This window comes from Taudactylus pleione, unplaced genomic scaffold (genome assembly GCF_031769625.1).
Source record: "Taudactylus pleione unplaced genomic scaffold, aTauple2 ptg000755l, whole genome shotgun sequence".
NCBI classification, from domain to species: Eukaryota; Metazoa; Chordata; class Amphibia; order Anura; family Myobatrachidae; genus Taudactylus; species Taudactylus pleione.
Genome location: NW_028285157.1, coordinates 2,359,937 through 2,374,846, shown reverse-complemented (window position 1 = coordinate 2,374,846; position 14,910 = coordinate 2,359,937). Strand labels below are relative to the sequence as shown.

Sequence of the window (14,910 nt, the reverse complement as noted above, 5' to 3'; positions counted from 1 at the left end):
CGGCAACTTGTTGTTGTGCCGGGACGCCATGAGGTCGATTTCTGGAAGACCCCACCTGTCCACCAGTAGTTGAAAAACGTCCGGGTGCAGGGACCATTCCCCCGGATGAACGTCCTGGCAACTTAGAAAGTCCGCCTCCCAATTTAGCACTCCCGGGATGAAGACCGCTGATATGGCCGGAAGATTGCGCTCCGCCCAAACCAGGATCCGAGAGACCTCTACGAGAGCCGCCCGACTGCGAGTTCCTCCTTGCCTGTTTATGTAGGCCACGGTGGTAGCGTTGTCCGACTGGACCTGTACCGGGCGACCCTGGAGAAACCGCTGTGTCTGCTGGAGAGCATTGAAGACCGCACGGAGTTCCAAGATATTTATTGGAAGCTCCGCTTCTGTCGGCGTCCACCTGCCCTGGAACAAGTGTGGACCCGAAACTGCTCCCCAGCCCCGAAGACTGGCGTCCGTTGTCAACAGGACCCAATTTGGAACCCAGAACGGACGTCCCTTGTTGAGGTGGGTCGTCTGTAACCACCACGCAAGGGACAGGCGAACCTCCGGGGTGAGCACAATCGTCTGGGACTTCAGAGACTGAGGCAGCCCGTTCCACTTGGACAGGATCAGGTGCTGCAGAGGTCTGGAGTGAAACTGGGCGTATTCCACCATGTCGAACACCGACACCATGGAGCCCAGTAACCTCATCGCCGAGTGTAAGGACACCCGGCGGCTGTGCAGGCAACTGCGCACCCTTGACTGTAAAGCAGAGATCTCGTCCTCCATCACGAAGATCCTTTGCTGTCCCGAGTCCAATAAGGCTCCAAGATGCAGAATCCTCCGAGACGGGATTAGAGTGGACTTCTGCCAGTTGATTAGCCAGCCGTGCCGTTGCAGCAGTGCAATGGTCAGGTCCAAGTGGCGTAACAGGAGCTCTGGAGATCCTGCCACCAATAACAGGTCGTCCAAATACGGCAACATGCGGACTCCCTGCAGCCGCAGAGAAGCCGCCATGACCGCCATCACCTTGGTGAAAACACGTGGTGCTGTTGCCAGGCCAAAAGGTAACGCCCGAAACTGGAAGTGGTCGCTGCGGATTGCAAACCTGAGGAACTGTTGATGGCGCAAAAGAATAGGGACATGCAGGTAAGCGTCCTGTATGTCCAATGACACCAAGTAGTCCCCAGGTTCCAGCGCCAGAATGATGGACCGTAGGGTCTCCATCCGAAACTTCGGGACCCGCAAAGACTTGTTGAGTGCTTTGAGGTTGAGAATCGGACGATATGACCCATTGGGTTTCTGTACCAAAAATAGATTTGAATAGAAACCCTGGCCCCTCTGGGAGAATGGAACAGGCACTATAACTCCAGCCTGGAGCATAGTGTGCAATACCTTCCGCAGCTCCGTAGCCTTGTTCCGGTCTGATGGTAGACCCGTGGTGAAGAAGCGAGCCGGGGGTCTGTGCCGGAAGGAGAGGGCGTATCCGTGGGAAACCACCTCCAGAACCCAAGTGTCTGTCGTAGTGGTCGACCAACACTGGGCGAACTGTAGCAGGCGGCCTCCCACCCTGGGATCCCCCAAAGGGAGGCCCGGACTGTCAGGCCGCAGGCTTGTCATCTGGCTTGGGGGCCGGACGTCTGGTACTCCATGCCTGCTTCCGGGGCTTGACCGATTTCTTAGGGCCAGCCTGTCGAGGAAACGACTGTGGTTTGGGCCTGCCCTGGGCCCTAGATGACCGAAAGGACGATGGTCCAGAACCAGAAGGAGCAGCGGCCGACGGGAGACAAGCAGATTTGGCTGCCGCCAGCGTGGCCACAATCTTATCCAGATCTGGACCGAAGAGAACTTCTCCGGTAAACGGCAACGCTTCCAGACCTTTCTTGGAATCTGCGTCCGCCTTCCAGGATCGCAGCCACAAGGTGCGACGAGCAGCTACCGCTGCTGAAGAAATTCTAGACACCAGAGTACTAATGTCTAGAGCCGCCTCGTTGATGTAGGTGGCCGAATCACGGAGATTGCCAATCAACTCCGCCTGTTCGGCCGGACAGTCGGATTCAAAAGAAGCCTCTAATGAATCCGCCCAGCGCTCCATCGCTCTGGCAACCCAGCAAATGGCCATAGCCGGCCGTGCTGCCCCCCCTGCAAGGGAATAAGCGGACTTCAGGCAGATTTCTACCTTGCGGTCCGTAGCATCCTTAAGGGAGGACATGGATGGCATCGGCAATGTGGCACTACGGACAAGACGGGTCACGTGAGAATCCACCTGTGGAGGGGATTCCCACTTAGCAAAATAATTATCCGCGAACGGATAAGCCACCGCCAGGCGTCTCTGCGGCTGGTATCTTTTGCCAGGTTGTTTCCACGCCTCCTCTAAATGGTCCACCAACTGACCCGAAAGAGGAAAGACTGTGGCATCGCCCTTCACATCTTTGAAAAAGGCATACTTAGATTTAGCCGCTAGGGGAACTTCGTCCTCAATCACCAAGGCTGTGCGGACCGCCCGAATAAGTCCAGGAATATATACTTTGGACTTAGCATCAGCGTCCTTAGTATGGAGAGGTTCCTGATCGTAAGGATCCAGAATCTCCCCATCATCAGACGTCCCTTCGTCATCCTCATAAGGAGCGGACAGAGACGCCACCGGCCTTTTATGAGGCCGCATCACAGACTCCCCTTGCAACACATCCGACAAGTGCTGTACAGAACTCGTCAGGGAGTTAACCCACGCTGGCTCCTGAGAACCCGGGAGCGGGGAAATAGGGAGACTGTGGGGTACCACCAATTGTCGTGGGAACCCCTGCATGGGTGACGACACCACAGACTGCTGGGACAAACCCATCGGAGTAAACGCGGGCTGCGGAGCTAACTGGCCCACTAAAGCTGTTAACGCCTGAGCGAAACAAGCCCAGGGCGGCTCCTGTACCGGTCCTGTAACCGTAATAGGCCGCGGCATGGACAAACACTGCCGGCAAAGGCCCTCCGCGCTACCCTCCCCCTCCGCTAACGGTACTTTGCACGTGGTACACTGTAGCCGGAGGGGAAAATCACTTTCAGACATGATGGCACCACGTATGTGACCTCTCTCACCAATTAAGTATTAAATAGGCGAGAGACCACCCTGCAGCACCGCACCGCAAGGGCTTTAGCAGAAAGAACAGGGACAGTAATAAAGCTGACAGTTTAGAGAAGAAAAGTTACAGGCAGCGCTAGCACAGTCACATACAATGCAGAGAAATAACAATTCCTGCACTAACAGCGCTGATCACTCAACTACACAGACACAGCGCTGCATACACAGACCTGAGCCACAGCGGAGGAGAGGTATGCGGGGGGACCCAGACCACGATGCTTCCGTCCAGCGCTTCCAGCAGCGTTCACCATGCGTTCTGGAGAAGATGGCCGCCGAGGAGCAGAGAGGAGGCTGGCCTGGGGGAGGAGCGCTGCCACAGGACCAGTCGGCAGCATGCAGAGAGGGCTGTGTGCAGCGGGGGAGGCGCCGGCTGTGAGACAGGGAAGGCGCGCTCCCCTGGCATGCATTTAACCCCTGGGACGCCGCAGCGCTACCGCTCTGCTGCGGTCCGCTGTCCCAGGGGGTAGTGGAAAGCGCAGGTTGGTCGCCTGGCTCCACGCTGCAGCCAGTCCCCAGGGAGCCCCCTGCCTGGGGACTTAGGACCATGTGACCAGCGGGGACCCACCGCGGGACCCCGCTGCTTACCTTTGTCCCCCTTGGATCCGGCCATGGTCCGGAACATCTGGGGTCACCGCTAGCTGTGACCCCAGATGCTCACTAGCATCCCCGGATCGGTACCGGCGTTCTGGTACCGGCGGGGGTGTAGGGAAGACAGCATGGACGTCAGGACTGACTGTCCATGCTGTACATCCAGATGTGCAGCCACAGCTGCACTGAAGAAAGCTTATGGGGCTCTTCTAGCCCCCCACTCCGACAGGTGCACCCGACGCCGGCCGGGCACCAAACTAAACTGAGGTGCCTTGGCTCGGGGGTGGGGTATAGGAGGGGGACCCTAGTGCATCCTGGGAGGCTGAAAAGCTTAACTCTATGGTGCCCAGCGACTGACGTCACACCTATACCCCAAGGTATCCTGTGGATACCCTATGGACCCTGAAGTAGAAAGCACAATTTACTTCATTTCATTTTTGCTGCATTGTGAAATCAGAAATGTTTGGCCCAGGGGTGCCGTGGAAGTGGAACAAATGCTGATACTCTAGGTCGCAGTGATTCGAAAAGGTTTGGGAACCACTGTGTTAGGCTCTATCCAAATGGTAATGTGCACATGCAAGCCTAACAAAATATAATCTTTTTGCAATACCTGATAGCTCAGCAGCCCACCGGTCTGAATCAGCATATATAAACTCCAGATCTGGGGACTCTGAGTAACCCTGTAATAATAACATTGTATATAAATACCATTTGAACAGGTTACCAACAAAAATACACAAGAATATATAAGTGTATGTTTCACTAGCGCAACATGGCTAGTAAATGCACTACAGTTTTAAATATCGGGCATAAACACAAACAGAAGTGTCGGGTTTTACACCCTGATGCTTCATAAATAAACCCCTAGGTGTCGGCAAATTGTACCACACACATGTAAACAATCTGAGACATAAGTTTTGCTTAAAATGTTATATACAAGTGAGACAATAATCCCAAATTATATATTACTAAATAGCAAAACTTCCTTTCCTACACTTCAGTACTTTCAACTACTGTAAAGGTGCATACACACGTAAAGATTTTCTGTCCAACCATCCAACTAGTTGATTGGTTGGAATGAAAATCTTGTAACGTATGGGAGTAACTGATGATCAGCAATTTGCTCCTAAATGCCATTTACCTGGAACCCATATTCTGCACAGATTAGAGAAGAATGCAGGGGATGTAGTTTGGAAGGCGATGGTCTAAATCCCGACGGCCGGCTTCCAGAAGTTCTAATCCCAGCATGGTGCTAATGACAGGCGTCTAAATCTAGACGCTTGTCATTAACCAGATGTAGGAAGACCGACGCCCGGCATCATGATCGCAGTGAGGCCGGGCACGGGGCATGGACAGCAGCAGGGGGGGGGGGGTTAGGCACCCCCATGGGGGGATTTAGGTTTAGGTGGCGGGGAAGGGGGGGTTAGATTTAGGCACTTAGAGGTGGGATTAGGGCTAGGCACCCCTAAGGGAGGGTTGGGGGGGGGGGGGAATTAGGTTGGCGATACCTTAGGGGCGATTGGGATTTTCACCCTTGCCGGGCTGCCGCTGTCGGGATTTGAATACCTACTACACCCGAATGCAGATATTAAAACACTACACATATGATCCCTAGCTGTGGAGTGCTGGTAATATCCTGCAGCACTATGTGACACCAACCTTAGGAATGCATTAATAATATATTAATTGCATTGAAAACAATCTGCCTAGACCCCGATATTAGTACCTTACATTCTGCAGAAAAGCAAATGGGAATTTGTTTGTTATACTCATGTATGAACAGCTGATTGCGCATAATAAAGTAAAAGATGGTATATATTAAATCTATGTTTTGGTAATTCATTTAAATTATCCACAATATCAGTACTTCATACTATAATGTATCGCTGTAATGCGTGTGATTCCCAGTGTACACGGTGTGTAACTAAGATAACTCTGCCGCTTGTTTTATACATTTCCTTTGTCCTGACATACAAAGATGCCCGTAATTATTCTGTCTCCAGACCACGGCCAGAGTATGACACAGTCACATCTCGCCTGCAGCATATCGGCGGCTGCTAGCCTGTAAGAATCAATGAAGTCTTCCTGCCCCGCCGCCTGGCAGTGACACGGCGAACGGGCACTACCTCTGAGTCCTTGCGCTGGTTACGGTTATATTCTCGACCCTTTCCCGGCTGAGGGCTAGCAGGGCCAATTCCGCCCACTCCGGTTCTCATTTTGTTGTTGACAGCCAGCGACCCGGAGGCCTCCATCTTCTCCGAGAAACACCTACCACCAGCTGGGCTGGCCGGCACGGAGCGCTTAGCATCGCGATAGCTCATTACGTGACGTACGCCAAGTGGAACGCAAGCTGCTTACGGATAGTCATGTGATCGGATCATGAGATGAAGATGATTAGCATAGCACGCAGCAGAACAGTCACGGGTGCTGGGTCTGAAATTGTTTCCACCTCTTGCTGTGCTATGCCATGTCCGCTGGGCATATGATAGGCTCTGTATTACATGTATTGGTGAGGGAGGGAGTCTGTGAATCATCATTATTATGTATACTGGTGAGGGCATGCCCCCTTTTCCGACTTTGCGGTTGGGATATCCATCAGAAATCAATAGTTGTCAACCACCAATGTTGTCGATCTGATGGCAGTGGTTTTCCTATTTGACTCCATGTGCTTTGTTTCAGTGTTGGATTTTCAATGTTTTGAAATGTCACAGCGAACACTGGGTCTGTAGCAGAGCTCCTTTGTGCATGGACACATAATTTCTGTCCAGTGTCATGTGAACGAGCACACCAGTGATGGTTCCAACCACTGAATGGTATATATAAGTGATGGTGACATGGGGTTGTCTTTATGATCCTGGTGGTTGGGCTGCTGAAATCTCAACACCAGTCAGAATCCTGGTGCCAGCATCCCAACTGCTGACATTCCGATGGTAAGTATTGGGGTTAGGCACTAGGGGGAGGGTTAGGCTGCTGGGGGGGGGGGGGGGGATTTGTTTTTAGCCCCCACATGAAATAACTTCAAAAGATGAAGACTTCTGGATCCCTTGGAAGGTAGTAATGTAGAATGGCTTCTTAAGAGGGGTCAAGGAGTGTCTTCATTTATTGAAGTGTTTTTGTTTATAGTAAACTGGTGATTGTTTTATTTATATTTTTCCCTGACACAGTACAGGTTGTAATGATCCTAGTGCCAGGGTAGGCTGGTACTTTATGGTACTCCAAATTCCAACATGCCCTGGTGGATGATTTTGGTGCCTGTAGTGTTTATGTGGTGGTTATTATTACCATCACCACTGCTACATGTGTGCTGAAAGATCTTTGTGCTATTGATATTTATGTAGATCTATCACCCCTGAGGAAGCCTGCCCTGGCGCCAACTGGGCTGGTTCATTCATGGTCAGGGGCACCCTATATGGTTCCACCAGACCAGGCTCGCAAAGCCTAACCCTCCCCCTAGTGCCTAACTCAGGGGTTCCCAAACTTTTTTGAACCACGGCCCCCTAGAGTATCAGAATTGTTTTTGCAGCACCCCTGGGCAAATGTTATTGAGAAACTCAGAAATAAATGTAAAGTATTGTATAAAGTGAAGTAAATTGTGCTTACCTGTCATCCTTAGGTTGTTATGTGGTGGTGGACAGGTTTGCGCTTCTATTTGTCCACATATTTACATTACATTGACCATAAATAATTTGATTTGGTGCTGGACCACCAACCTGAGGCACCCCTGCAAGTGTCCCAAGGCACCCCAGGGTGCACAGCGCACAGTTTGGGAACCACTGGCCTAACTCCTAACCCAAATACAGTTGGAATGTCAGCGGTTGGGATGCTGGCACAAGGATTCTGACTGGTGTTGGGATTTTGGCAACCCAACCGCCATGACCAAAATCAGAGGGCTCCCCCATCAATTTTCCCGCATTTTGTGGTAACCTGCACTAATGGTAGTTGAGAATTGGGGTGGATCACAATACAAATTTATTTATTTTTGCACAAACAGAAAGTGGAGCTTGCCTCTTGGGAATCTCCTGCTTTCTAGCCCGTTTTTGAATTTGGCCAGGAGTCCAAATTCAAAAACGGACATACATCCTATAGTGCACTGTTTCCCAAACTCATTCCTCAGGGAGCTCAAACTAGTGCATGGCTTCCATTTTTCCTAGTTGGTGCACAGATGTATTCATTACTGGCTGACACATTTTAGAAGATCCACAGGTGGAGCTAATTATTTCAATGATTCTGTGAGGAGACCTGGAAAATATGCACTATTAGTGCTCCCTGAGGAATGAGTTTGGGAAACCCTGCACTACAGATATAATATTGGGCATATCTGACGATAATCTGTCAGTGTACGAAGTCAACATCACAAAACCTTAGTTAAACGATTGTTAAGATGGTTTGTTCTGAAATGGTAATGTATGGCCAGCTTAATCCCGCAATAAAAATATGAGTTTTTAATATAAGTCAAGTTTACCAACAACAACATAAAATAGAATATATTTTAAAATATAAAATCAGCTGTACAAACTCAAATTTCACTATGCCAGTCACATCTCAGAGTTAATAGAAGAGCAAAAGAGCAGACCCTTTTCATTAAACATTCACATACAAAGAAATAGGGTACTGCCTCGTGGGTTTAGAGTCACAGTGTAAATATTTATATGGTCTCTGCAACTGGGTTTAGTGCCACAGATTAAACATGCATGCATAAATCATTGTAGTGATTGAAGCTAACCGCATAGATGGAGACTTGGGGGTATATCCACTAACAGGTAGTTTGTCAAAGGTACCAATCATTGGCTGCTTTGACCAGTGGAATTTAAGCAACAGAAATCAATGCAAAATCATGCTTGTTTAGCACTGATTCCTACTGCTGGTTTAAAATGATTGGTAAATGCCATCAATGGTTGGTGGCTTTGAGAAATCGCTCATTAGTAAATATACACCTTGTAGTCTGTGACCGAGCAAATTAAAATTTTACAAGAGTAGGGAGCTAAAGTCTCTCTGATGTTGAACAGCAATCGATATGATATGCAGAATACTGACAGCGGCATCCCGATGGTTGGTATCCAGACAGGGGTCGGGTAAGTATACTTAAACCCCCCAACCCTCCCTTCTGGTAGCCTAACCCTCCCCATTAGTTCCTGAACCTAACTCCCCCCTCCTTTATTCTGGAAAAGGGGGTTGGGTGGGGTCCGCACTCGACAACCAGTTGGATCATATATGAAAATGATAGTAATAATGACAATAATCAAAAAACCAACATTGGAGTCTTAACTAGAATAAATTGTAATAAGACTTATACTATGGTTGGTGGTGTTACCAGACAAATTTGTAGAAATCATAAATAATTATGCGAAGAAGCAAAAAGAACAAAGAAAGTCTTGCTGGTGCACTCTTGAAACAATTTGAATGAAACAAATGAAAAGGATAAATAATTATGAAAATAATACTTAACTTTAAAGCTGCATACACACACACAACGATTTTTTTAATGATTATCTTTAAACGATATCGTTTAACGATAATTGATGGCAAAAATCGTTCACTTTCTAAGTCAAACGATGAACGATTATCGTTCATGCGCATTCACGTTTGTCGTTTGTAGTTTGTCGTTCAGTCAGACTTGTCAACTCAACGATTTACATTAAGGGAATATGCAAAAATCGTTTGTAGTTCATAAAAATCGTTCATGACATTTAGTAAATGAACAACTTTAGTAAACGATTTTAGTACATTTTTTCAAGGGAAAAAATCGTTTACTCAAATCGTTCATTAAAAAAATCGTTGTGTGTGTATGCAGCTTTACTAATAATTTTAAAAAAAGAAGACACAGAGAGTATGTGAATAGATACACATCTGAGTGTCTAAAATCTCAAAAATAAATGGACATTTTAGAATACATATATCAATAAGTCATAGACAATAAATAAACATTTTAGAATACATATGATGTCAATAATTCATACATATGAGAAAAGGTCTTGGCGAAAATATAAGTAGCCAATTCCTAGTGCGTATTATTGCTAGGAAATTTGAGATACAAAACCCACCTTCTTCAATTGTAACATGTGTGAGCTAAGTTATTGCTCTACTAATAATTGGTTTAAACACACAGAGAAAGAAAAAACACAGCTGCGTCTAAATTTTAGTGTACATCCATACACCCTCACAGATCATAGTGCTTACTTAGATGAGGTACTAAGTAGAAAAAATAATTTAGAGTTGTCCAAATTTAATCATTCAATATGAGATATCATTAGTGAACATATTTGTAATAAAAGTGTAACGTGCCCACAATAATTGATATCACAAAAATTGATGCCTGTAAACCACAAATAGATCGATTCACAAACATTCATGAATAAATATACCTCTAATTAAAGTGTTGGGCGCTTACAATGGTCATTATTAAATAATTAGAACAAAGAAAAATAAGTGAAATCATATAAATGCGACTATTCAAATATACTCTGACAACTAATGATGTTCACTTGAATAGGGTACCTACTAGGAAAGTCTGGATCAATACTCAGAGCAACAGATTTAATATATCTGCATATTAATGATCTGAAAATAGTTCATATAGTAGTCACGTGGATAAATGATTAATAGGATTCAGTGACAGGAGTCCTTGATTTGAAGTAATTACTTCAAAATAGTTCTTCCATATAAGAATTCTTATATAAACACAAATTAAAGTGCAACGTGCTTGTGATGATCAATGACTCATAATCAATGCTTATAAACAACACATAATATATTGACTACCTAAAAAGTCATTGAAATGTTTAAGTGCTTGCAAGTCATTCGTAAATAATTAATGCAAATAAACCATAAACAGTGAATTAAAAATGTAATCTTCAAACATTATGGGCCTAAATGCCCTAATAATAACAGATGATAAATAAGAGCCTTGTTAGTGTCTTAATAAATATATCCAGAAAGAATAGTTTAAAGAAAAAGCCTGAGGAAAACATATGTCATACCTCTTCTGCTGTCCCTTGTCAAAATATTTTCAAACAAGGGATGAGAGAGAAGTAAACATAAAACCCCAGGGAAACAACAGTTAAGAGCGCCTCTGCTGTCCCCTCTCCTGGCAGTATCTCCCCTCTGATACTATAAATGCATTGCAGAGGAGGAGTATCAGCCCGGCTTGAATGAGAGAGCGCTATAGGGATCGAGAGAAAATAAAGAGATACCTCGTGTGGAAATGTAATAGACAAAGTGCGGCTGACGGTGGTATATCAGCTGGGCTATGAAGTGCATGCAGCTCGCCGGATATGTGGAGCACAAAGAGCCCGTCGGGTGGACGCGCGTTTCGCCTCTGACGGCTTGATCACCTGATCGTCATGAGGTAACATTCCTTTCCCTCCTCCTTAATCTATCTTAGTCCATCCAATCACGCTTCTCGTTTGAGATAGGCATGATTCACAGCCAATCGGCAAATGGAGTCATCAGGGCCAGAGAAAGCAATGTAACTAAGTTACGTATATTGTGGATTCCTGTCCTCATTACCATATGTAAACAAAGAAGGGGAAAGCACATGGTATAGCTTGAGATTGACATAGTTCACAGCCAACCAGCAGATAGATTGCTTTCTTTGGTCCTGATGACTCTAACAGAGTTACATACATCGTGGATTCCTGTCCACATTACCATAAGTAAACAAAAGAGAAGAAAGAAAGCACATGGTATAACAGGGAAACCAAGAGTATTGATAATTTAAACCAGGTTTATAATAAATATAATGAAAATAGTGTATCAGAAAGAAATCTATCTAATGAATTAATATTACACCAAGTGGAACTCATTATCTACACTTGATATAAAAATGATGATTTGTGTCCTTGTGTGTGCACAGGACACGTATGTAACTGCATGTGCATTCATGTAAATATAAGTAGATATACGTGATAATATTGGAATGAATATGAATATAAAAATACATATGAATATAGAAAAAAGAAAATAAATAAATCATAAGGGTAAATAAATAAAAATAAAGTAATATAAATATGAATATAAGAATAAAATAAGAATTGAAATGATATAATATGACACACCTCAAAAATATACCATCCACAATCCTGAAAATGAAATAATATAGATACTGTGAAACAAAAAATTGTGCTTATGATACCACCGAACCTTGCACGAAAAAATCCATAGTGAAAAATCAAAACAAAACAAAAACCACTCCATGGTAAATCACTAAGGTGGTAACACCTGCCTAAAATCTTTAAGAACATATATGAAGCATATATGTATGTGTATATATAAATATACTCGTGAGCATGCTTGACCTCATATCCATATGCGTGCATGTGTCCAATGTGAAGATGTGTAAATAAATCCAACACAATGATATTGTATAAAATAAATTGTAATCTAAAAAGTGAATATAATATGACAAATGTAATAAAACATAATAGGAAAAACAATGTGTTAAAAATATACCAAGTGAAAAATATGTGATAATGTGTAATATAAAAGAAAAGAATGACATGAAATCTGAAAAGGTATAATAGATACATAATAGAAATGATACACTACAATATATGTCAAAGGATGAAAAATGAAAGCTCCCAAATGCAATCAATTAAAGAAAGATAAATAAATACAGGAGCTAAAATTTAATCTTTTAAAAAAACACTGTAATTTATGTACTCGTTGAGTCCAAAAGGTTCTAAAGTTCCCAAATTGAAAATCCATTCGCTTTCCTTCATGGCTAATGTTTAGTTGATATCTCCACCTCTGATCCCCAATTTGACCCTTTCAAGTCCGCAGATTTTGAAATCCTGTATTTTCCCTGCATGTCTTTTGAGAAAATGTCTGGCCACTGTAGTGATCTGTTTCATTTTCAAAAGATCATTAGAAGCATTACGTATATTGCCAAGATGTTCCAGAGCTCTGATCTTGAGCATCCTTGTCGTCATCCCGATATAATGTTGTGGACAGGTGCATGTAATCCTGTATATTACATTGGTAGTGCGACAATTAAAGAAATCTTTTACCTCCATTTTCTGACCATACTTGTCAACAATGGTCTGGACATTAACTATATGTTGACATATCTTACAATTCCCACACGGATAACTGCCAATGATGTGCGGATGTTTTTTCTTGATAGATGTGAAATGACTTGTGACTAAAATGTCCCTAAGGTTAGGGGCCCTACACCAACTCATGTTGATATATTTACCCAAATCTTTGGCCAGATCTCCATCAGCTAACAGAATCGGCAAATGTTTCTGTAAAATAGCCCTTCTCGCCAACTACTGCAAAAATCTCCTATGAATCTGATGGTATTCTTATCTGACGTCAGATTTATCTTGAAAAATAAGAGATTTGCGTGATTTCTTGTCGACTTCATGTTTGGCTTTCTTGATAGACCGATTGCTGAATCCTCCTTTGCGTAACCTCAATGATAATTCTTGGCATTGATTGTGATATGTAATTTCATTAGAGCAGTTACGGCGTATCCTCAAAAATTCACCTTTAGGGATATTGAGGATAGTAGGAGGAAAATGGGAGCTGGAATTGTGTAACAGACTGTTGGTAGATGTCTGTTTGTGGAAAATTTCAGTCTGTATGGAGTTATCCTCACCTCTGTAGATCCTAAGGTCCAGAAATGAAACATTGGTTTTGCTACTGACAAAGGGCAATTTCAAATTGAGTATGATAGTATTGAGAGAGGTAATAAAGTTGTTTAGCTGCTCTTGCGTTCCATCCCAGATTAGCAGGATGTCATCGATATATCTCATCCACGAGATTACATGTTGTGTGAAATCCTCCATATCTTCTGTGAAAACTTCTCTCTCCCACCATCCAAGAAAGAGGTTAACATAAGTGGGAGCACATGCTGCTCCCATTGCAGTACCTCTCTCTTGGATGTTGAAGTGGTTATTAAAAATGAAGTAGTTATGATGTAATACGAAGTGTAAAAGATCCAGAAGAAATTCCTGAAAAGGTCCAATGCCTTCCATAGTAAGGAAGTATTTCACAGCTTGGATCCCTAACTCATGAATGATGGAAGTATACAATGCTTCGACATCTAAACTTATCAGCAGATGTCCATCTTCAAGGCATACATCATGTAATTTACAAAGAACATCTGTCGTGTCCTTAATGTATGAAGGTAGACTTAAAACATGTTGCCTCAAGTGTATGTCCAAAAAGCAGCTGGCTTTCTCCAAAAGTCCGCCATTCCCAGAGACTATGGGTCTACCGGGTGGGTTCACTAGATCTTTGTGAACCTTGGGTAGTAAATAAAAAGTTGGAGTCCTAGGGTGGGGTGTATCCAAATAATCATATTCTATTTTCAAAATAACTCCACCATCCAAGGCCCTATTGATCAACCTAGAGTACAGATGTTTGAAATTATCAGAAGGATCAAACAATGTGGTTTGATAGCATGATGTATCATTTAATTGTCTGTTGGCTTCTTGAAGATAAAGGTTAAGTGGCCAGATAACAATATTTCCTCCTTTATCTGAGGGTTTAATTAATACATCCTCCCAGTTCTTGATTTCTTTTATGGCTTGTCTTTGATTGAAATTAAGATTTTTCTTTGGTTTGAGCCATTTCTGTTGTTTGTGAAGTTTGTCAAAGTCATTGGACACCATATTAAGAAAAACTTTAACTTCTGGGCATATGCTTTCCGATGGGAAGAAAGTAGAATGTTTTTTGCATATGGTTCTTGGAGGTTTATTTCCTGTTTCAGTTTCTTCTACAAGTTCTTCCAAGGCTAAAATTGTTTGTTCTTCCAATTGTGACAATGAAGTGGGATCTCAATCTGTAATGAAATCTTCAGATTCTCTCATTCTAGAGTTATGAAATTTGGAGAGTAATAATTTGCGTCCGAAGAGACGCAAATTAGTTTCCCACTTGAATCTATCAAAGTATTTACAGGGCGAAAAAGAGAGACCCTTGCTAAGGACCTCCGTTTGTACTGATGTTAAAGTATGTTCAGACAGATTGATAACTTTTAGGGTAGAGGAAGAATCTATTAGATCTTGTTGTTTCTCCTGGTCACATACCGGTTTGGCGATGGGGATTCCCATCTTCTTCCTCCCCCGCCTCGTTTGTTTCTTGTGGGGCATCCGCGTGTACCTCTGGTATCTTCTAAAAAAGAAAAAGGAGGAGGAGGGAAAATGTGATGGTTTGTCTACTCTAAGAGATGATAGATTCCTAGGATAGGAGGTAGAACCACTATA

General features: G+C 44.0%; 1 protein-coding gene across 1 annotated transcript in view; it reads right to left on the bottom strand.

Annotated features, from left to right (window-relative positions):
• Window positions 1-6,063, bottom strand: part of STRIP1 (striatin interacting protein 1) — a 34,473-nt gene extending 28,410 nt beyond the window's left edge. Inside the window, exons 1-2 of the mRNA XM_088457311.1 lie at window positions 5,830-6,063; window positions 4,314-4,383 (exon numbers count right to left, since the gene is read on the bottom strand). Of these exons, the coding sequence (XP_088313437.1) occupies window positions 4,314-4,383; window positions 5,830-6,024 (265 nt within the window). The 5' untranslated portion in view covers window positions 6,025-6,063. The remainder of the gene's footprint in view (window positions 1-4,313; window positions 4,384-5,829) is intronic.
• Window positions 6,064-14,910: the final 8,847 nt, after the last annotated feature.